Source organism: Mercenaria mercenaria, chromosome 6, assembly GCF_021730395.1.
Source record: "Mercenaria mercenaria strain notata chromosome 6, MADL_Memer_1, whole genome shotgun sequence".
NCBI classification, from domain to species: domain Eukaryota; kingdom Metazoa; phylum Mollusca; class Bivalvia; order Venerida; family Veneridae; genus Mercenaria; species Mercenaria mercenaria.
In genome coordinates, this window is record NC_069366.1 from 65,719,683 (window position 1) to 65,744,255 (window position 24,573).

General features: G+C 35.6%; 2 protein-coding genes across 2 annotated transcripts; one reads left to right on the plus strand and one right to left on the minus strand.

Moving 5' to 3' along the window:
* Positions 1 to 593: 593 nt before the first annotated feature.
* On the minus strand, positions 594 to 11,973 carry LOC123548556 (uncharacterized). Its single transcript, XM_045335905.2, has 6 exons — positions 11,894 to 11,973; positions 10,140 to 10,749; positions 8,720 to 8,878; positions 7,948 to 8,220; positions 7,693 to 7,783; positions 594 to 3,430 (listed from the first exon to the last, which is right to left on the minus strand). Exons 2-6 carry the CDS (start codon positions 10,698 to 10,700, stop codon positions 642 to 644), a joined length of 3,873 nt encoding a protein of 1,290 aa, XP_045191840.2. The 5' UTR covers positions 10,701 to 10,749; positions 11,894 to 11,973; the 3' UTR covers positions 594 to 641.
* A 6,197-nt stretch (positions 11,974 to 18,170) lies between these two features.
* On the plus strand, positions 18,171 to 24,236 carry LOC128557818 (uncharacterized). The gene is made up of 2 exons (XM_053546199.1): positions 18,171 to 18,615; positions 21,620 to 24,236. Exon 2 carries the CDS (start codon positions 22,131 to 22,133, stop codon positions 23,694 to 23,696), a length of 1,566 nt encoding a protein of 521 aa, XP_053402174.1. The 5' UTR covers positions 18,171 to 18,615; positions 21,620 to 22,130; the 3' UTR covers positions 23,697 to 24,236.
* Positions 24,237 to 24,573: the final 337 nt, after the last annotated feature.

Consider the following 24,573-nt stretch of genomic DNA (forward strand, 5'->3'; position numbering starts at 1 on the left):
TGCAGTGTACTCCTTAAATTTTCAGAGTCTGTGCTGCGTACTTGAAGTGTACTAGTGACCTCCTGCGTACATGCTGCGTACTCGTCGAAATAGTACACGGCATGTACGCGCCATGCGGTGTATGTAAAATGTACTCCTCTGGCGTACTACTGTGTTCGCGGCATATACACAGCAAATAAGCAGCATGTACGCCACAGAGGCTTGCTTCTGTAAGGGCATGGCCAGCAGATGACCTGTATTTATTTTGAGGCCAGTAGCTCAAAGGTCAAGGTCACAGTGACCCGGAACAGATAAACAGGTTCCGGATGATAACTCAAGAAAACTTCGGCCTAGGATCATAGAAGTCGATAGGAAAATGATTATAACCACCAAATACTCCTATCGATTCTGAGGTCAGTAGGTCAAAGGTCAACGTCACAGTTTAACCGTTTCCGGATGATAACTCAAGAACCCTTAAGCCTAGGATCAAGAAAGTTTGATTGGGAGGTTGATCATGACCGGCAAATGATCCCCATTGATTTTGAGGTCAATAGGTCAAAGGTCAACGTCACAGTGACCTGGAACTGTTAAATGGTTTCCTCATCGGAAATGTTTTCATTTTCAGTTCTCAATATTTCCAGATGATGCTGAGCTAGTCACAATTATTTCTTTGTCCTAAATTTGAAATGCTCCCAGCTATCTTCTATCACTTCAAACATTTTATTCTGTCTTACATAGTTACCTTTATCGTAGCCTATTTTACTTGAAAAATAACTATCCAATGAAGATACAGATACAGATTGTTGAAGAGTAAGGAGACTATCAACGAAAGTACGCCACGATGCCAGGCTCATACTGTCTGGGTGTAGTTCAATGTGTTCAAGGTATTTCATCTCAGGTGTAACGGTGAGAGCATTGGTATTAATATCTACCTGCTCTAATTTGAGTTTCCGTAACTGATTTAAGGTATGCATCACAGAATCCAGATTGTATGTTAATCTAGGAAAGTATATAGGTCCAAAGTGAAGTTCAGTCAGACTGCTGGCATTTAACAGAAGATCAATATTAAATATCCTGGATGAATTCAAATGTAATATTTCAAGATGTTTAGTGTTAATGTTAGGAATTGTCACTTGGTCACAGTCTATAAGCTGAAGTCTCTGAAGCTGATCATGTTTAGAAAGATCAATGGCATGACCTTCACAATCAGACTGGATGCAATATACACGGAACAATGAAAGAAATTTTAAAGGTGTTTCTTGTATAAATGAGGATAACAATACGAGGTCACTGTGCGGTAAAGAACTAGAATAAATGTAGAGATACTGAAGATGTTCCAGTTGTGCAATCCACCTCCATGGCTCTACCTCTAAGATACACCTAGCATGAACCTCTAAGATACACCTAGCATGAAGGTATAATACATTCTCCTGTATTATTCTTTGAAATAAGGATGCATTTATATTATAGATAATAGTAACATCATAAAGACTGAACATTGGCTGATCATCTGAATCTCCCTCGGACAGACAGTTGAACAGAAGATTCTGAATCTGCATAAGCTCTTGATCTGGTTTTCCCCACCAACACTCTGACAAAGTGTTTCTATGTGTTATCATACTTTCATCCCCAGATACAATATCTGAAATCATTTTTGACAGTTCTGATATTATGTTTGGAGATAATCCACATACCATTTTAATAATGTTAGATAACTGTAGTATGTCGGCAGCTGATTTACAATTTCGAAATAGGTCTTCCAAAATTGTCTTCTGATGTATTGAGCACTGATGTTTGTTATATTGGCTAGACACATGTACAGCGGCGAAAAACTCAAGATACGATATGTGGATGAATACTAACCTGGTGTTCTCTTTTGTCGGATCAAAGCAATTCTCTTCTACCAGAATACCTAACTTGATGAGTGTAGTTATACAATCATTTGAAACACCTCTTTTTCGAAGATGTTTTCGGCTGAATGCGTTTGATCCCGTTTCTGAAGTCAAGGCTTCAAATGCAACTCTAGCTAATGGAAGGAGAAACCTTTTGTTTGCCTCACATCTGTCAAATTTATGTAACATTTCAGGGAGCTGCTCATCTTTATCCTCGTTTATATAGCCTTTCTGCCTTTCTTCCACGTCTTCTTCCTCTTCTTTGTTCTGAGACCAGCCAAGCATGATATTAATAATATGACTGTATGTATCGCTGGTAGACTTTCCAATTTCATTTCCGTTGCAGTACAACCATAACAATTGTTGTAAAAGCAGAGGGGTTTTCTCTAGATGTTTAAGTTTTGCCGATTTGATTTTCTTCATGAATGTCCTTGAAGATATACCTTTATTGTTAGACTGTGACATGTATTTTTCAATGAAACATTTTATCAATCTTATATTTATTCCTAATAATTCAACTTTTTTATCACATTCCGAAGACTTCATGCTGAGTATTCCTTTAGCTGACGGTCTAGAAAGTGTAATGACCGTTGCATGTTTTGCTCTGTCTCTTTTTGGCAAACCATAACTGACATGTGATAAACGATATTTATCTTTAGGAAGAGTCCATTCATCCAATCCGTCTGCAACGATAAGACAACGTTCCGATTCTTGCTCAAGTATTCCGTCTATCACATCATTTGACGCAAGACCGGCGTCTGTAACAATCGCTTTGATCATTTCAGTTATATCGCTTAGTCCCGACATTTTCCGCAAGGGTATGAAGAAAAGAAAATCAAATTTTCTAATCTCATTGATATTTCCATCGACTGCATTTGAAGACTGATCATTACTGTATTGAAAGTCCCCATCTGATTCATATTCTGACGTAGACGAGAATTCGCTGTCACTCGAAACTGACGTAGACGAGCATGAAAACACAGAGGACAATTCCTTGTCATGTGTATCTGACTCTTTTATATCTTCATAAGTAGCTCCGGTATCTGGGTCCACAGAACTGCCACACTTACTGCCAGTGACAATATTTCTTACATGATCCGGTTCATATTTTGACACAGAGGACAATTTGTTGCCACGTGTATCTGACTCTTGTATAACTTCGTAAGTAGCTCCAGTACCAGACTCCGTAGAATTGCCACTCTTACTGCCAGTAACAATATTGACTGAATTATCTGTAAAAGCAGTGCACCAGTTCTGAATCATCATTTTACAGAAAGAACGTTTTCCTGTTCCAACATCACCTATTATATAAACAGCTTTATGTTTTAGTCCATTTGTTTGAAATATTTCATGATATCCATGTATATATCTTTTATTAGGCGTGGGTGTTTGTACTTCTCTGTCTTCTCCATCATTGGACTTTGGTTTTGTTTCGACTGCCATTTGTGGTGGAACATAAACTTCGCTTATGCTGATGTCATTCTCTCGGGATTTTAGGGGTGAAATAGATGTTTTTACATAATGCTGCTGGTATAATTTAACCAGGCCATTCTGAAGCGCTGGAAAAGAAACACAACGTTCTTAATATTTGTAATTACATACCATGATACAAAGCTACAGATTTATAATAAATCAAGGCTGTAATAGTTTTGACAATATCTATATGGAGATTCAGGAGTAACATCCATCTGTTTATATATGCAAACAATATTTCTCACCTTTTATTAACAGACAATTAAGGTGAGATGATGACACTAGTATGTTACAAAAACTTCTGAACTAAACTTAACAATAGTTTAAATATTTTTAGCAAAGTTCGACGCTAAAAATGTTATGATACTATAGTCTGATATCTTTATTACTTCTGATCTGAAAAGTGTGTTTCTGATTATTAATTGAATTAAGTAAAATCTAATTGCAGTAAATGTTAATAATACCACATTTAGACGCGGTATTACTTCTGATTCATAAAAATGTTTTACTTGCAGAAATTTGCAAAGAACCAACATTTATACCAAATTGTATCTTTCTTTCAATCAAATGAATGTGAAAATAATTGTAAAGTACGGTTTCTCACTAGACAAAACCAACGCGAGAACTATCTAAAACAGAGCCAGTACACTCAAACAGTTGAGGATCGCAGGTAGTATGTGGAAACTGTTCTTTTACCTAACATTCACTGTACCATTGAACTTGGTACGATAACATCATAATCAATATTTACACCATAGGAACTATGTGTATGCCAAGTTTGCTGGTCTTAGGTCTTAGCTAAAGAACTTTTTGAATTAATGCATTTTCAAATTCGGACATACGGACGCACGCACAGACGAACAGTCGGACGGAAGCGCTAAATATGTGTATCCCTCTGCCTCAGCCGGTGGGTGATAAATATATCCGGGAAAAAGCTAGATTACCACACATATCTATATGTACCTGATCGCATCTTTGCTTCAGCACTTGGTACACATTTTCAGACTGTATTAATGTATAGGCACTAGAACAGAGCTCAAGATCCGGTGCGCACCCTACAAAGTGCGGCCATGGGCATAAAAAAAAGTTAGAAATTCAAAGCCAGCTCAATGTATTTTCCTGAAAATTTGAATTTCGCTCTTCTTACTGGCTTAAATTTTATGCCGCCTTGAAATTCAGCTTTTTGAAATTTTTTAATTTCGATCAACCGACATGCTCGAACTTTTATTATAATTGAAGCTCAAAGTCAGTTAAACGCTGGCTCGAATTTCACACTGAAAATTTGAGTTTACGATGTCAACTCGAAATTCTGCTTTTTGAAAATTGGAATTTTATACCCCAAATTGTCTAAAATCGGCTATTGACTGTAACGGAATTTCTAAGCCCGTACGTTTGTGCACGAAATCAGTCTTTACCGTACCATTAGGGAACTTTAATTCTGTAACAACTAATGGAAAGATACGAAAATGTCCTAGTCTTGCCGATAAAGAAAAATACCTTTACTCATTTACAGAACATTAAAAAGTCCAATTCTCTTCAGCTAGTACACATATTAGCTAAATACCTATAGATTATTAAGCCGTTTGCAATGGCCTTACATGGTAAACAAGTGAATGAAGTATTGCCATATACAAAGTCCCCTACTGGAGGGCACCTAATTTTCTCTACTGCAGTATAACATAATGAACTGATATCTGTCAATAATGTATAAACAATATTGTACTATAATATGTTATAACAAAACACTTGGATTAAAATTTGTAGATATAAAAACCTATAGTTGTTTTCATATAGCATTTTTTTGGCCGATTGTATCATAATAAAGAGTTTTGTGTGGACTTATATAGAATTTTTTTTTTTACTATTAATAACTTATAAGTTATTAATAGTAAAAAAAAAAATTCTATATAAGTCCACACAAAACTCTTTACCAGGTAGAGATAGGTCAAAATACACCTAAAAATTGGATGTAACACGCATGTTGTACCACAGAAAACTGGTCTCAATTTTTCCCTACGGCCTGTAATAAATAAGTTACAATATAAGCTATTTATAGTAAAAACAAAGGGACATAATTCTAAAAACAAGACTGCCTCATGGTTGTGAACATTTGTGCCAAGTTACATCAAAATCCCTCCATGCATAAAGAAGAAATGCTCCGGACAAAGTCATTCTTGAATTTGGCATTTGACCTCTAAGTGTGACCTTGACCTTAGACCTAGGGATCTGGTTCTTGCGCACAACAATCCATCTCATGGTAGTGAACATTTATGCCAAGTTACATCAAAATCCCTCCATGCATGAAGAAGAAGTGTTCTAGACAAAGTCATTCTTGTATCTGACCTTTGGCCTCTATGTGTGACCTTGACCTTCGACCTAGGGACCAGGTTCTTGCGCATGACAGTCCGTCTCATACCGGTAAACATTTGTGCCATGTAATATTCAAATCCTGTTTTGCATGACAAAGTTATACACTGGACAGGAAAAATGTCCCATTGACCTTTGATCTCGAAGTGTGACCCTGACCTTTAAGCTAGGGTTCTGGATGTTGCGCATGACACGTCATCTTATCATGGGGAATATTTATGCCAAGTTATATCAAAATCCCTTGATGGATGGCAGAGTTCTGGACCGGACAGGAAAAAAAACCTGTTGACCTTTGATCTCCAATTGATCGCATGTACTGACATGCTGCCTTTTGACTGAGGCCCGATAGAGGTAGCCGAATTCAGAGCTCTGTGTATAGATCTACTTACCGACAAGACATTCTGTAGATCTAATTTGTCTAAATGTGCATGAATAAGTTTGCTGTAGTACACTCACTTATGATCCCAAATTGCTTCTGGCTTCGAACAAACACAAATTTTGAGACAAAGGTAGATCTAGACTGTCTACCCCAAACTATTTAGAAAATAAAGCTAGCGACAGGAGTTGTAATTCTATTCCCCATGAGTAGTGTAGCAAAACAGATGTATTAAAGACATTAATACACGCTAGAGCCTGACCGGGAGGTGATAATCGGTCCGGAATTCATAATGGCCCGAGGGCTAAAGCCCTCGGGCCATTATTCATTTTCTGGGCCGATTATCACCTCCCGGTCCGGCTCTGTTGTGTATTAACCTCTAATTATCATAAGATCGAGACATACATAACGTTATTAAACCGGAACTCATGTTGTTGCATATGAAAATATATCCGCCTCTCGACTAACTGTTTTTGCGGTAAGTCGGCAGAGCCTCGATACCGCTTAAACAGTTACCTTTGAGCCGGATATTCCCATCTGCATCAAGAACTATGAAAGATTCTTATAATAAACATTATAACGTCACTTGAATTTGAAACGTTTTCTCTGAAATGTAGACATGCAGTAATGTGATCTTACAGGGTCAGTTTTGCAATTCTGTTTTACACAAAACGATTTTGAGTCAAATTGTACTTCTAGTATCCTAGATGGCACTACATTTTGTATTAATAAAAAGGAAGTATGAACAGGTTACAAGTAAGTTTTGCTGGCGTACAAGTGAATCGGGACTAGGTAATTGGTTATTTATTCGATATTCAAAAATGTTTCCTGTCTCACAATTGTGAGTAGCATGGCATTATTATGGAAAAAGTATGTTTGGCTAGATAACACTGATGATAGAAGTATAGTGGACGCAACTTGACCCCGATGGTTGACCTTTGCATTATAATACAAAATGAGGCACAACCTATTATTGAAAAGGAGTGTACGTAAAACACGAGCTGCACGAGAAAAAGGAAATATAAATTTGTGTAAATATAAATTAGTGTATTGGAACGTTTTAACTTGTCAAATGAAAATATATATACTTTGATACTGCACTATATACAAATTAATTCCATATAAATATACACGGATACCCTAAGCACCCTTGATTTCTACAATGAAATAATCGATATGAATAATCAGCCTAAGGTCAACCATCGCGGTCAAGTTGCGACTATATACGTTTAGCAAAGGTATAAGCGTAATTTTACACGCGAAGCGGGAATAGGTAACCAGCTACTGATTCGACAAACATACTCCGCGAATCGGAAATAAGGAATAGGTTCCTCCGATTGCTGGTGGAACAGTACCAGTATAAGTGATTCTAAAAGTAGTCCAAGCTCTAAACTACTGGCTCCCTTCTGAACAAATTTGTCAGAGAAAAAGACCATTTACAGAGCAAACTGCGACCGATTTTCGAAAAATGACATAATACCATAGCTTCTGCAAATGATATGATAGCCGGAGTTCAAATGCATGAGCAAACATATAAAGGAAATGGGGAATATTAAACTTTAGTCAAACAACTAACCTTTTCCTACATGTAGTTTACATAATTACCTTGTTTTCCTTCAACGTAGTGTAACTGTTTCTGCTGATTTTGACGTATTGTTTCCAGTTTGTCTACTTTACTCTCCAGTATCGTAAGCCGCTGAAATACAATGACAACGTGGAGAGTTCTAGAACATAAATATGATGTGTTGAGAATACATACTTAATTGTAACTTAACGTGTTTGTAGTGACAAAACTAGTTAAATGGATCAATCGGCAAATTTTGAAAAGTACATTAATATTACAGGCAGTAAAGTTATTACCTGTTTTGTAACCAAATGATCTGATTCAAGCCGACCAACTCTTTCATATAGCGTCTCATTTTGATTGTCTGATTCTCCTAAAGCGTCTCGCAAAACTTTCTTTGTCTCATCACCTACTGCTTCAGTAGCTTCTGCTTGTTTCTTGGCAATTTCGTCTTTCGCACCTTGAATCGTTTGTTTCAGTTCTTCTGCTTTGTTAGTAATATATGTTAGAGCATCTCTGCATACCTCGACCTCGTTGTGTGTAGTAATGATAAAGTTCTCCTGCTTCAACTGTTAGCAGAATTACATTGGTTAATATCGCATGGATGTTTTTATGTTTCTCAAGATTATCAAGAAGAATAGTTGCAATATCGGATTTGTGTAAATTTGAAAGGTATATCAATATGTAACAATTTAAGTTATAAATGTGTCATGTTGCTTAAAAAAGTCAAGATTGTTTTAATGTAATTAATACAGCCGAACCTGATGAAGCTGTTGCCTGTATTAAGTAACCACAGTGTTGTGTGGTCGGCTGCGTTCTTTGTATGTGACCGTTCCTGATTGACTTTGTGTCCTTATAGTTTATTGTCTTAAGTATCTAACTTTCCAAATTATTTCAGTTTCAACATGATCAGCCGCTTGCTTTAAGCAGCCAGCTTGGGTCAATCCTTTTACTGGTTACTTATTACAAGGTTGACTATAAATAAAAGTCGTTTTAACCATTACGTTTTCCTTTGAAGTAATTTTATCATATGACAACAGTTTCAACTTGAGATACATAACGTCATACCTGTTTAAGTTTTAAGACTGCTTCTTGTGCGTCATGCCTTGCTTTCAGTTCCTTTTCATCTTCAAGAATTTCTATGATGTCATCTATACATTCATTCAGCTTGGTGCCTTCCATTTCCATGGTCGGTGAATGGAATAATTCATTTCTTTTTTTGAGAGTCTGAAGAAACAAATAAAGTAATTATGTCTTCTTACTAACGATATACAACAAAACGGACAAAAGCGAGTAGATGTTCAAAGTGATATTGCTTACAAATAAATTAAGCAAACGTTACTAATGATAATACATCGATGACCTTATAATTAAGCTGAGGATGATTCTCGTTATAAAAAAAGAAAAACGTTACAAGAGGTGACCAGGAAAAGGCTATAAAATAAGTCTGTAAAACTAAATCCTTGTCACATCAGGACACACAAAATCACACATACATCAATAATTATGGGTCATTAACCAATCGTAAGTGACCTCCGCTTCAAACATAATCTTAAACCAAAGTAAAGTTATATGGCAAAAAAATGTTCAACTGTTCTGGGTCAATGTGACCTTGACCTTTGACCTACTGACTTCAAAGTCATCTGCTGGTCATGAGCAACATCCCTATTAATTTTCATGATCCTAGGCCCAAGCGTTCTTGAGTTATCACCCAGAAACCGTTTAACTGTTCCGGGTCACTGTGACCTTGACCTTTGACGTAATTATCAATAGCGGTCATCTGCTGGTCATGGCCAACCGCCCTATAAACTTTCATGAACCTAGGTTCAACCTACGGACCAACGGCAGACAGACCGACATCAGCAAAACAATGCAACCCTCCTTCTTGGAAGTGGGGCATGAAAAAGACGAATAACGAATAGGTATAGCCGTGTCCAAGTAAGTAGTCATCAATTATGATCAGACTGGAACATGAACGACAGGCATAAGCTCTATAATGTTCACCAAGCTGTGACACTTTATAATCTGGCTATGAAACTAAAATCATGATCGGACCTACAGGTCGACCTACATGATAAGTCAAGCTATTACACTAAAGTCTGGACTTAGTGTTGTTATATTTTTTGTTCTTTTAGGATGATGGAGTGAACTCAATTATTCTGAAATAGAATTCAACCTAAGTCAGTGCTAGGGAGCATAAGAGCAAGTAGGGTTACGTAAAACTATGACATTAAAGTCTGATTTACCTGTACAATAGTCATTCGTTACGCTGTCAAACGAAAGTTAAACCAGTCTGTGACAATAAAATCATTATAAAACTTTGAAACTAAAAATATTTAGAACTTGACGCAAATGCCGTGATAAAGGTAATCAGTTAGAAGCAAAGAACACAATAAATAATCATGACAGACTCTAACTGAAAATTACAACCCTCGTTTCACTAAGCTTATATTATTATAAATAAGAAATGTGAGTGTACTTCATGAACCTTTTGAAACATGTCGCCCTTATTCATTGAGTCCAACAAGTGTGTCCTGTGATTGATATTGTTGATAAAGACATGAAGTAACCCTGGAGTGTCAATATCGTCTGCCGCAGACTTGTCAGAATATCCCGGTGCATTGATGAAACATTTGGCGATCTCCCAAGGAGCTGAACACCATTTCTGTATATCCGTATTTTTCCAGTATGGTGTAGGCGGTGTCGATCCATGACTTTTCAGAATTTCTTCCATAATTGTGTCACATATTTTATAAGGACATGGCTGCTTTTTGGTAAAGAGACAGTTACAGCTGTTCTGGCCCCATGGGCATTTATTTCTGCCAGTCTGATCTTTCCGACAAGTATGCAATGGTCGCAGGTTTCTGAGATAGCATTGGTTACAAGTACGTCCAGACATGGTGTTGGCAAATTGAAGAATTCTGTTATGTTCTTGATGAACCACATCATCAGCAAATTCTTTGAGACCTGCTTTAAGATATTTATACGCCAAACCGCCTCTCACCCAGTTTCTGTATTTACTTTTCTCTAGCTCTTTTTGATGACTCATATTTCATATATGATCCATGTTATCCAACTTTCGTTTTCGATGAGTTTCTCTAAAACATTAAAGAGATACATTTAACCCTTTATTCCTTTAATGCTTTTAATTTGGTCTTGATTTTTATTCTGCATGTACATAAGTATAACTAAGCGATAAATGCATAACGAATACAGAAAATATCTTGATTTCTATTAAAGAATTAAAAACGAAAGTAGGGCGACTCAACCAAAACAACGCTATTTAAACGTTTAAAAAGGTAATAATGATCAAAATTTATCTATCATAATAATATATAAAACTTAAACTGTTCTATATCCTGTAACCCGCCCGTTTAGCTCAGTACCTAAAGAGAGCGTGGCGAGTTCGATCCCCGGGCTTGGCGTATGTCCTTCGTGACGATTTGATAAAAGGCATTGTGTCTGACATCATTCGTCCTCCACCTCTGGTAATTCATCAGGTCTAGGAAAGTGGTATATTTACAGATTATCTGTAAATTTACAGATAATCTATAATTTTACAGATTTTTCGATCTATAAATTTACAGATCAAATGTTTGAAAACTGCAAAAATCATACTTTGACTCAAAATCGCAGCTTGAAATTAATTGATTTACTTATCGTATGCATAAATAAAGGTCAATTGTAACATTAAGTCATTTCCTTTGACTTTGATTTTTTTGAAAATGCCAAAAATTCAAAGTCAATAAAAGTGGCTGAAACTCATAAATGATGTTAATTTATGCATACTGTAAATAAACCAATTAGTTTCAAGCTGCGGTTTTGGGAATAAATGTAGTTTCATGAATTTTCATACACACAATCTGTAAATTTACAGATCGAAAAATCTGTAAATTTATAGATTATCTGTAAATTTACAGATAATCTGTAAATATACCACTTTCCTAGACCTGTTCATATGGGGAAGTTACTTGCGGAGAACGGGTTTGTACTGGTACAGAATCTAGGAACACTGGTTAGGTTAACTGCCCGTCGATACATGACTGAAATACTGTTGAAAAACGGCGTTAAACCCAAAACAAACAAACAAACTATATCCTGTAACATTTTGGAAAGTCGCCATATTACATGTACATTATTTGAATATACCTGTATAACAGAATACATAAGTACATTTTATTTGAGTATGTATAAATACAAATAAAATTGTCAGTGTAGAAAGTCGTAATCAATTAAATTTACCTCTCCATTTTAGTTACTCCAATAATGGTAACTGACATGCGCACGCCCGGCCATACTCCATTGAAAGGTAGATTATTCACCCGCAACGAATGGAGTAAATATATATGTACAACATATACTTGAGAAGGTTAAAATATATAATAATATATGCCGCGGTGATAGTCTAAATAATGAGATCTTGGGTAGACCGATTTTACATTCTGATATTTTACGTTGCGTTGTCTGCCTGGACCAGACATGGGATGAATTACTTGAGATTGTAATGCATTAAATTACAATTACATTGCCAAAACAGTGCATTGAATTACAATTACACAGATTTCACATTTGTAATGCATTACATTACAATTACTTTGGATATTATAATGCATTAAATTACAATTACATTTTCCCAATTTTGATGATTTAATCACCATGACACATTTATGTACAATACAAAACAGTATACATTATAGTTTCATACAAGCTATTGCATATATACCAGAAATCAACAGTATACAATTAAAGCATGCATTATTTAATAAACGGTCATGTCATGACTTTATATAGTCTGTATTCATCAGAGATACTTATACACTGTTATACAAGTTTGCCATCACATTTCACCATTACACTTCAATATCATAAGAGTTTCAAATGTTTTGTCAGTGAGACGCATTCTGTCTGACTTAAACACTTTCCCAGGAAAGCTAAATAATCTTTCAACAGGTGCTCTGGTTGCAAGTATTGTCAAATATTTGGTGGCCAATTTTTGTCAGATTCATTTTATGGAATATCGAACTGATCAAGGCTGTTCATTTTTGCAAAATGAAGTTTTGGCTCCATTTGAACACAATAATAAACAGGTATTTTTCACCCGGTGGACATGACCAATTATCATTGCCCAGCAAGCATTTGTATACAAAGCTCCATGGTCTGTGGTTAAATGATGTTCTTACAGTGCACAATAGATGGATTAAGATAGACTTAATTGACAGCTTTTGACAACCGTGATTGTCACTTTTACAATTATAAGCAGGTAATAAAGTATTTAAAAATTTTACCCAGCTTAACTGAATAGGCAAATAAGATATTTTCTTATAAAGGATAATGATTTCTTTTTCATATAAAGTTTGTTAAAAATGCAGTATTTCCTGGTATTAATTTGCTTTATGTTTATTATTGTTAATTTGATACATTTCAATATACAACCAACACCAGTCCATTTTTTTACACATACGTTTTTTCTAACTATTTTTACTAATGTAATGTAATGTAATGCATTGTAATGCACTTGCATTACACATATTTTTGAAACTGTAATGCATTAAATTACAATTACATGTAATTCAAAAACGACTGCATTACACATTACATTGAATTACTTACAAAATTGTAATGCATTGCAATGCATTACAATTGCATTTTTGCATTACCCCATGTCTGACCTGGACTAACTGCATTGTTCAATTTTATTGTAAGCAAAGATCGGTAAATATCGTGAGGATCGTCAATTAATACTTGTTAAACAGCGCTTCATTGTCCCCAGATTTCTCCTACTGTTTTTCAACGTAAGCTATGTAATTAGAAATAATGTGCGTTTAGTTGTGAATATTGTTGCATAATGTCAGATTACAAAGCATAACCAGTGGAATAACAAATAATCAGTGTGGGGAATCACGTGACCCAAAATGGTACGGAACACGGAAATCAACATGGCGGATTTTTTTTTTTTTTTTTACAAATTTTCAAAGGTTAGTAAAAACTACAGCATCTATTTTACTCGTATTATAGCGCAGTCTATGCACATTTTAATGCTCTTTCCAGCGATGTATGTGTCTTGTCTACGGTCCTTTTTGTTTCTGAATTACCTTCGAGGTTTTGACCGCACCGGGGATAATTTTCTAAAAAAAAAAAGCGCAATGGTACAATACAGGTAATCACTCTTTGCATATAAAAAAATCTATGTACTTTGCTGCTTTTCGTACTTGTTTCAATCTGTAACTGTTACGTCTTTATCATCTAGTAACCATGCACAGTGTTTCAAGTTTATGATTTTTCGCGAATTCTTGCAAAAATTTGAAAAACTATTGAAATGGTACATGACACGTGGTATGATACGCAACACGTACTTACTGTTGGCAATCTGATAGGCAACACGTGCATGTGTCACCAACGGCGATTTAACTTTCAAGTTTGCGTCATGATTAGTTTATTGAACTATTTCAAACGTGGTTTTCAGTTTTTAAGAGTGTCCGGAAGAACTACAATCATTATTTATGTTGGAATAAGCACGTTAAGACTTCCATGTTTCAAAATAAAATGAAATATTTACTTAATTTCAGAAAGGCGCAGTTGTTTAGTTTTTTAATCTTGTATACTTTTCTTCTACAGAAATGGTAAAACCTAAGACGAAACCGAGTCTGGCACGTAGGAAAAAGAAGTGGACACAGAAGCAAACAAGAATATTAATATTAAAGTAACTTTCCAATTGCCGCAACCCGCAAGAAATCACCTGCGAGAAAACATAAAAAAAGACTGTTTACTATTCACTACGTCTAACTCCCCTCTGTACAACATGTCATCAGCAAATAAAAGAATAAATTCATTTAAGTCACCTGTCATTTCCAAAAAAAAAACAAACTCACAATAACGCCCGATTAATGTTCAAGTCTTCAAGATCACCTTTTGGACTTGTAGAGGAAACCGTCATATTAACACGTTGATGTGAATGCTGAAAGCAACACCAAAGCAATTAATGAAATTTATAGTCAGAAGTTTTGTCTGTATTATCAAAGGAAGATGGACTTGATGAAGTTATTATCAAATTTCTAAAATTGGTAAAAGAAATAAAATTCTTATTGAGCAAAATAGCCTTTCTTTTGTGGATGAAGTTCGGGTGCAGAAATACAAATCAAATGAGGTACTCGGAATAAAGTAAGATGTTTTGAAAACTTGGCTGGAGAATATTTTGAGGATGGTGAGCGGATACAAAAATAGGGAAGAGATCGCATTGTGAATGTTAGATCCAGGGCTGACATCACCCCAAACATCTTTGATAAACTTCGCCGTACCAGATTTGCTATTGTTATGAGCACATAACAAGTTTTACAAAGCGGACTTTTTTTTATGAAAATTAAGTCACGCATCGTGCTAAAATCATCTAAAGTTTGAACTAATTATTGAACTCTAAATAAATGTTACCATATATACTTTTCTGTCGCATATTAGTCGATAGTTTCTTCGTTAAAACATTTAAAAGAAAACGTTTTTTTATGTTTTGCAGTATCATGGTAAAATACTGTACTACATTTTATATATGGGTCTGGAAAAAATTATCCCCTTTGGCCCTGAACAGTATCTTTTGACATTATGGTACATCCCGATACTCAAAACAATCATACAAAATATTAAGTCTTCATCGCGTCACGATTTAAAAGTTCACCCACCCCACTATTGGCTTAAATATAACTTATATATGGTGTGTGCGAACTGGGTGAACATATATATTTTGTACGATTGTTTTGTGTCTCAGGATGTACAGTACTGTATATGGGCGTAGCTACTATGGGGGCCTGGCCAAGGAGGTTTGTTTACCAGACCACATGTGCCTGTGGGATATTTTTGGAGTGAATAGATCGTCTTGGTATATCGGTAATTTAATGACTTTTTAATTGTTTCATAAATACTCTACTCGCGATTTTACGGATTTTATGTTATTATTTTTATTGTACAATGTGCTATTGGCATTTTCAGACGTTTGTTCTTTACGTTTTTATGTGTATCACCATTTTTACATTGTTTCTAGTCTCAATTTTGTTTATTCAGGTACTTTCAATTTGCTAAAGTATCATCTGTCAGTGATTAAGTGTGATTGAACAATGTGTTTACATAGATATTTAATATTTACGTACAAAAGATGAACAATTAATAAATAATTATGATAATTTAAACTGATTTTGTTTTTGTTGGCTATATTGTCCATTGAAACAGTATTCCGGATACGTAGAGGCGGATAGAGGCCTTGGAAGAATCAACTACATAGTTTTCTTATATAAAGAGGCTGGTATTAGCTACACCCTCTATCATTTCAATTTCACAGTGATTAGAAACTTGGGTAATAGTTCGGTTACTTCTTTATTGCAATTAAATACACAATTGAACAAAACTATGTCACAAAAACATGTGCAAAAATCCATATTGATCGGAAAACAAAAATACTATCAAAGCCATTAGTTAAGCTCATTTGCATTATCTGTGAAAACAAAATGAAAGAAGAACATTGTCAAAAGAAATTTATATTTCTCATTGAGTATTTAAAACATATTTCTTTTCTTATTTAGAATGTCTATTTATATCACATAATGTCCTTTTCCATTTAGCCCCATGATCTTAATTACATTGGTTGCGCATTTTTTACTGAATACACCAAATTTTCCTTTCCATTCACTATTTAAAAACATTTCTTTTCTCGTGTATTATGCACTTCTCAGTCCAGTATAATCCTCTTCGTCGGTAGCATTTTAGATTCATTCATCCTTATACCCAGAACTCCTTTCTGAACTGCGTTCCTTGATGTACTTTGTCCACTTTTTCCTACAAGTCAGACTCGGTTTCTTCTTAGGTTTTGCCATTTCTGTAGAAGAATAGTAAACAGGATTAAAAAAACTAACTGCAGCATTCTGAAATAAAGTTAATATTTTATGTAATTTTGAAACATGAAAGTCTTAGCGTGCTAAGCTCTTTAAATATATATAATGTTTGCAGTGTTTCCGAACAATCTTAAAAACTGAAAACTTCGTTTGAAATAATTCAGTAAATTAATTATGACGCAAACTCGAAGTAAAATCGCCGTTGGTGACACATGCATGTGTTGCGTATCAGACTGCCAACAGTTTGTGTTGCGTATCATAGCACGTGTAACGTACCATTTCAATAGTTTTTCATTTTTGCAAGAATTCGCGAAAAGTCATAAACAAACACTGTGCATGGTTACTATATGATAAAGACCTAATAGTTACAGATTGAAACAAGTATAAAAAGCAGCAAATTACATAGATTTTTATGTATGCAGTATCGTACCATTTCGTTTTTATTCTTCGAATAGTCGAGCTATTCTACTCACCCTGGCGTTTGCGTCGGCGTCACACCTTGGTTAAGTTTTTACATGCAAGTACATACAGATACCGTTTAAAGGCATATAGCTTCGAAACTTATTTGTTCTTTTTCTAGGTCAATTACCAACCTCACTGGGTCAAGTTCCATAACTCTGACATGTATTTTGAGCAAATTATGCCTCCTTTTGGATTTTGAATTCTGGTTAAAGTTTTACATGCAAGTTACTATCTCCAAAACTAATGCAGATATTGAATTGAAAATACACATGTGTCTTCGGGGTTATAAAACTAGTTGATAGCACCAAGTCCCATAACTCTGACCTTCATTTTGGCCAAATTATGACCCCTTTTGGACTTAGAAAATTCTGGTTAAAGTTTTGCGTGCAAGAACATACAGTTATTACTAAAAGGCATATAGATTTGAAACTTATTTTTTCTTTTTCTAGATAAATTACAAACCTCACTGGGTCAGGTTCCATAACTCTGACATATATTTTGTGCTAACAATGCCCCCTTTTGGACTTAGAAAATTCTGAATAACACTTAATAATTCGCAACGTACTATCCTATTACATTACTGTATGGAATTAAACATTTAAATCTTTGAAGATAAGTCATATGTATATATATAATTCATCTGGAACAACTGATACTAATTCATTAATTAAGAATAGTAACACCGTTTTCTGTCATACATTATTCTAGGAGAAGTGTTTGAGAAAAGTAATGAAAACTGATGAAAGCTAGGCGCCTTGTACGGGCAGGAGAGCCTTCGACGCACTTTGTTTCATGAACATCTGTCAAGTAGTAAGGAAAATACACGCAAAATGTTACCTGAATTGGGACGTTTTTATTCAAAAGTGGGTTGGCCACCTTCAATCAATATCCAGGGACTTAAGGAAATTAATACTATAAGCACTAAAATGATATAGTTATTTCCCTTGAAAAATGTGATAGAGGAAGTTACAGTTTTCAGGTCAGTAACTTCCATTAGTTCATATCTAAAAACAGAACATAGTTTTATTTGGGCCATAGCTGCCTTTTGTTACTGGAAACTGTTTAAATTAAGTAATGTATAAAATTCAGCTTATTTACTTACAACTGGAATATAAATAAAATCCATTTAATATTAATCTTGCTACGTGTTGAGTTACTTGTAGGTAATATGGCAACTTTCCATGGAAACATCAGCTTAATGCCTTGAGCTTGAATACCATTCGGCTACTGTTCAAACCCAGCAGTGAGGGACAGCACTGTCTAAAATGAAATCAGTGGAGCTTATTCACACTTGACTAGTTTAAAAATGTTCACCTTTCAGTGAATATCTTTATAATACAGTACCACTTTTTGGAAAAAATAAGACATTTTGTGTTCGTAACACATATTCACTTCATGGCAATTAAGTATGAATTGCACGAACCAGTTTGAAACAGTCAGTGTACAAGACGTTTATAAGCGCCAACGACACGGTATATTCATCACGGCGGAGGAAGTGTCACACGAAGGACGGAGTTCTTCTGATATCCTGTCATGTTTTCTTCTGATAACTGTTACGGAGTTCCTGGCAAACGTTACATAGTTCTTCTGATATCTGTATGACAAAACAAGGAATCGGTCGACAAAGCGGTAATTATTTATTTTTAAAAAGAGAGAATGGGGTGTAAAACTAAAGTTTAGTTGGAAATATTGTAAAGTAAGTAGATTCTTCACTTTCTTACAATAGAATTCACAATGTAATTTCCAAGCCAATCAAATGAAAATAAGAATATATTTCTGTAACTGTCTGACACTGTACATCATTTGTGTGCAATTTGTATTTCAAACACTCAACATAGTTAGCTTGATCATCATTATGAGCGTACAAATACAATACTAAAAAGTTATCATTGGAACTCAAAAACACACATACCGTACATTATATAACCACAATACTGTGCCTTGGATAAATATCTTACGTTAGAACATGATTAACACCCTATCTAGATAATAAAATTAGCTAGAAAGTATTTAAACATAGTTCAAAAAACACCCTGGCAGTAACAAAAGTTATTATAAGAACTCTGTGACATCTTCAGAGTTATCACCTGAACTCCGTAACATTTGAAAAATCGGGCATAAAATTGTTAGATAGTGGTCTATGTTTGCAACTTTGCATTAAAATTAGGCTATTGCGTGTGGTGAGGATGAGGAACGTGAATGAGTATATTGTTATGCAGGCCCGGTGCCAGAAATTTTTGACTGGGGGTGCACCAGTCTAGAACGAAGACGTCACCGCCGAGGCGCATAGCGAGGAATTGGAGGAGGTGCCTTTGCCCGTGGTAGGGGTGGGGGTTGGGGGGACTTCCCCTGGAATTGTTTTTTGAAATACATGTATGAAATGGTGTCCTCTGGTGCATTTATTGGTGGGTGTACTCCCCTCATTTTAGGGGAGTCAGGAGGCTCTCTCCATGGAAAGTTTTTAAATACAGACATGAAATGGTGGCCTCTGGTGCATTTTTAGGTCTAAATTTTGAGAAAAGGGAGTGGTTACTCCCCTCTTGATTGGGGTGTAAAGGGGCTCTCCCCCTGGAAAATTTGGAAATACAGGTATGAAATGGTAGCCTCGGGTGCACTGTTAGATCTAATTTTTGAGGAAATGCAGGGGTTACTGCCCTCTTGATGGGCTCTCCCTCTGGAAAATTTAAAAAAAACAGATATGAAATGGTGGCCTGTGGTGCGTTTCTGGGTCTAAATTTTGAGAAAAAATTATTCCTTTGCCAAAAATAGTTGATTAGTATAAGTCACTTCTCAGCCAACTGTGGGGTGATATCCGGGCCTGTTATGTATGAATAAGCAAACGATTTCGATATTTTACTTAAAATGTCTCGATTTCAAAGAAGTGGCGCTGATTAGTAGACTAAACATTTTCTTCTGGCGCATAGCACAAAACATTCGGCAACCTTGATCATCAAACTTTAGTTTTATACCCCATTCTCTCTTTTTAAAAATAAATAATTACCATTTTGTCAACCGATTCCTTGTTTTGTCATACAGATATCAGAAGAACTCTGCAACGTTTTCCAGGAACTCCATAACAGTTATCAGAAGAAAACATGACAGGTTATCAGAAGAACTCCGTCCATCGTGGACGGATAGCTCAGTGGTTTGCACACTGGCCTTCCAATCCTGAGGTCGGGGTTCGATCCCTGGCAGCTACTCGGGAATTTTCAGAAACGCTTTTCAGTGTTTCCCACCCAACTAGAGGTGTACTGGTCAGGAACCCAGGCAATCCTTGCGTGTATCAGTGCTATACACTGGGCACGTTAAAGAACCAGGCTGTCTATTCGAAACGAGCTAGGCTAAGTTAGCCGGATAAGCCTGTATCTGATTTCTGATCTCTCTGTCGTGGGGGCTTTGTCTCACTCTGTCCCTCTGGTCAGATCGCTCTGTGTTTGTACTCGTAGAGGATGAATTATTCGCCCTGTGTGGCTGCATTTGAACTATGGAAAGCGCCTGGTAAAAAATAATGTACAACGCCAGTGAATATACTAAATGAATGTGTAAAATTAGGCGTTTAATCAAATAAAGCATTTTCAGTTTCAGTTTCATCGTGTAACACTTCCTCCGCCGTGTTTATACACTTTTTGTTAAAATCTACAGGCTGCCTGAAGTGATACCCAGTTTTATTCAAATGGGGCCACTTATCTTAACCGCTAGAGCTAAAAGTAAAAGGCAATTTAAACAACTTTTTCTCAAGAACCAAATAATGGATCATGTATGTCCTCTCTCAAATCAGCTGAAATGGTTGCGTTTTGTCCCTTTAAGGACATGCATGAACTTAGCCAGAGCAGCCAGAACTAACCCTAACCCTTACTCTAACCCCTTACCATTCTGACTACTCTAAACCCTTCTGGCTATTCTGGCAGAAAGGGTTCGGGATTGGGATTAGGGTTAGTTCTGGCTACTCTTGCTGCTCTTCGTAAGTTCATGCACGTTCTTTAAGATGCTACTATGGCACTAAGAATAATACCTTTCTTCTCTTGAACCATTTAATAGACACCAAAGCTGGTATGTAGCATCCGTGTAAGGTCCTCTCTCAAGTTTGGTCAAATGGCTCTAATAGCTTAGCCAGTTTTAGAGGCTGCCACAGCAGAAAACAGAAACTGGAACTGCTTAATTGATGTTCACAAAACCTGCTCAGAATTAAGTAAGGTCTTACGGTCGAGGTCCGCACGGTCCTCCATTTTGGACCTATTGTTGACTATAAGCATGCTATTTAGATTAGATTATTACTTTTTATATCTGTTTTATATTTTAGCAAACTGTATGCATTTTGGATTATTTTAAATACTATGAAATTATTAATATTTTTTTGACAGAAATGTTTCTTTTTAGTTTTCAAGGTTGTATCAATCTGCAGAATTTAATCCCAGTAAACAAGTATAGAATTCCCATTTTTGTATTTTAAATATTAAAGATCCATTAGTTCTTGTCTCTTTTAAACTGATGGTTTTGTATCTTTAATATTAGGAATTATAGACAGTTTTGCCAAAACCACAAAATGTTATGTCAAAGAAATTAGACGATGATACTGTAGATAGTGAACAAAAAGAAAATAAACAATTATTTCATGTTTAAAATCATATTTCAGGATGTTTCATCCACCAGATAACTATCCCAATGTATCCATGAAACTGTCTGAGGTCCTGCACGATATTGGGGTCAATGAAGACATGGTGCTAAAGACTAGGAGAGCTGAATTACTGCAAGAAACGATAACAACAATCTCTAAAAGAGATAGTGAAAGTTGTATTCACATATTTGGAGGCAGTAGGTCAGAAGGTACAACAACAGAAGGCCTTAAGTCAGACTTTGACATACTGACTTGTCTGGACGATGTTATAGTAATACAGGATGGGTCTGAATACTGCAATGATAAAGGTAACTTTCTGATGATTCAGAATGAAACAACACCACCTGGCTATTGTCTATTACAGTCGCTTATGCCCAGTACATATGAAGATGGTAACCATTATGTGAAAGACACAAATGAAAGGATATTGCTTAAGAATACAGTAATATCTGCCTTTATGCCTGAAGGTTGTCATAGACAAGGACCAGCAAGCACATTTATAGCATAACATGGTGTTGTTGATAATGACATGGTAACAGCACTACCTTGTAAATCATGGCCACATTCACTTGGACATTTGTTTGACAAGCAACAAAATTCATGGCTAACACTAGAGACAAAGACATATGCAAAAACTACAAAGTGTTTTGTTGTTGGTGTTGGTAGTAAAGTCAGTGAAAATGCAGACTTTGAATGGAGGATTTCTACCTCATTGGCTGAACGGTGCTTGATGTTCAATTTAAATATTACTCAAATAAGATGTTATATCTTAATGAAAATGATCTTAAAAAGATACATTAATCTTGACAATGAAAGTTATATTTCAAGTTTCATGTGTAAAACTGTTTTGTTTCACTGTATAGCAAGTAAACCTTCAAATATATGGAAGGAGTGTAACTTGATCAACTGTTTATGTTACTGCATATATACACTGAACCAGTGTGTATTATGTGGAAACTGTCCACATTTCATTGTTCATGGAAATAATGTGATGGCAGGAAAATTTTCTGCTAAAGTAAGACATGAATTACTCGAAAGGATGTCAAATTTGATACCATGTGATGAAATTTTACTGTCTCAAATTCAATGTGATGATCTTGGTTTACGACTCCAGATCAAACTTAATGAATTTAGTGTTGGACATCATGAATTCTATAATCCAGAGGACTACACTAATCTTATAACAGCTAAATTATTTATGTGCATTCCTGAAAATATATCAGGTAGTCATAATTCACAAATGCATAGCACAAAAGATGAAAGTTTTGAAACTTTGTTACAGATAGTGCTAAATTTTACAAGGTACTACAGAGATGGTAACATATTAGAAAAGACAGCATGCAGACTTCTAGCACCTTTATATTGTACATCAATAGGATCTCTGATAGCCTCAGAGAACATTCAAATTAACAACACAGTTTCTCCTCAAGCACTTGCCTGGCTTGAAGCAGGACAGGACTCAGATGTTGCTTCAAGCAGACTAAAGCTAGCATCTATAATGTATTGTACTGGAGATATGGAAACAACTGCTTGCATTCTTAATGATGTAGAAGAACAATATAACACTGAAGTTACTGAGCCTGTATGTGGTTGCTACAGCTCAGCAAAACCTTATATAAAGATAGGATTCTGCCAACTTTCCTGTCTATATGGTGAAGAGAGAGTCAAGGACATTGTTGCATTATGTGTAAGATTTTACCCTTGGGAAATAAACTGTGTACCACATGAACTTCAGTATGAACTGTTTAGATCAACACAAGAGGACCTTGAACACAGAAGTATAAATGACCTTTGGATGGACTGTGCTGTAGTAGATTCCCTTCCGTACCTTTATTTTCTACAATACAAGACATATGGCAACCTGCAGAGACCTGTGGAACAGCAGCAGGCACTGACCAAGCTTATGTGGGTCAATGAAACAGAGCCAAACTTCAGACACAGAGAAACAGCACTGAATTTACTAGGACAATGTATGGAACAAGAGAACCGACCTATTGATGCTCTACAGTATTACATGTTATCTCTACGCCACAGGGAAAGAAATAATGCAGCAAAAATTCATATCTGCAGATGTTTAGCTAATACAATTTCATAAAGATTACTAAAAAGGGCAGCAATGTTGAGCACCATCTTTGTTGATACACCATGTAAATGACTCAAACATTTCTACCAGTTAAAAAATAAGCTCCAAATAAGTTACAACAAAGACATGATTTGACATGACCTTTGACCCTGTAGTGTAATCTTGACCTTTGTCCTATGGAAATTTTCTGTTTCATTGAAGAAAATATTGCTGCTTAAATATTTTTCTGTTTCATTGAAGAAAATATTGCTGCTAAAAAAAAAGGTTGCTCAATGTACATGTATACATCAAGCTTATGGCCAAGACAATATTTCATATGACCTTTGATCTCCCAGTATGACCTTTACCTTTGAGATAGGGATTTAAGGATTGCACTTGATAACTGAGGAAAATATTTCTTCCAAATAACAAGAGGACCATGATGGTCCTGAATCGCTCACCTCTTCCCACATGACCCAGTTTTGAGTATGACGTCGTTTTTTCTATTATTTGACATAGTGACCTGGTTTTTGAGCTCATGTGACCCAGTTTTGAACTTGACCTAGATATTATCAAGATATAAATTCTGACCAATTTTCAAGAAGATCCATTCAAAAATATGGTCTCTAGAGAGGTCACAAGGTTTTTCTATTATTTGACCTATTGACCTAGTTTTCAAAGGTACGTGACCCTGTTTTGAATTTTACCTAGATATCATCAAGGTGAACATTCTCACTAATTTTCATGAAGATCTCATGAAAAATATGGCCTCTAGAGAGGTCACAAGGTTTTTCTATTTTTATACCTACTGGCCTAGTTTTTTAAGGCACGTGACCCAGTTTCAAACTTGACCTAGATATTATCAAGGTGAACATTCTGACCAATTTTTATGGAGATCCATTCACAATTA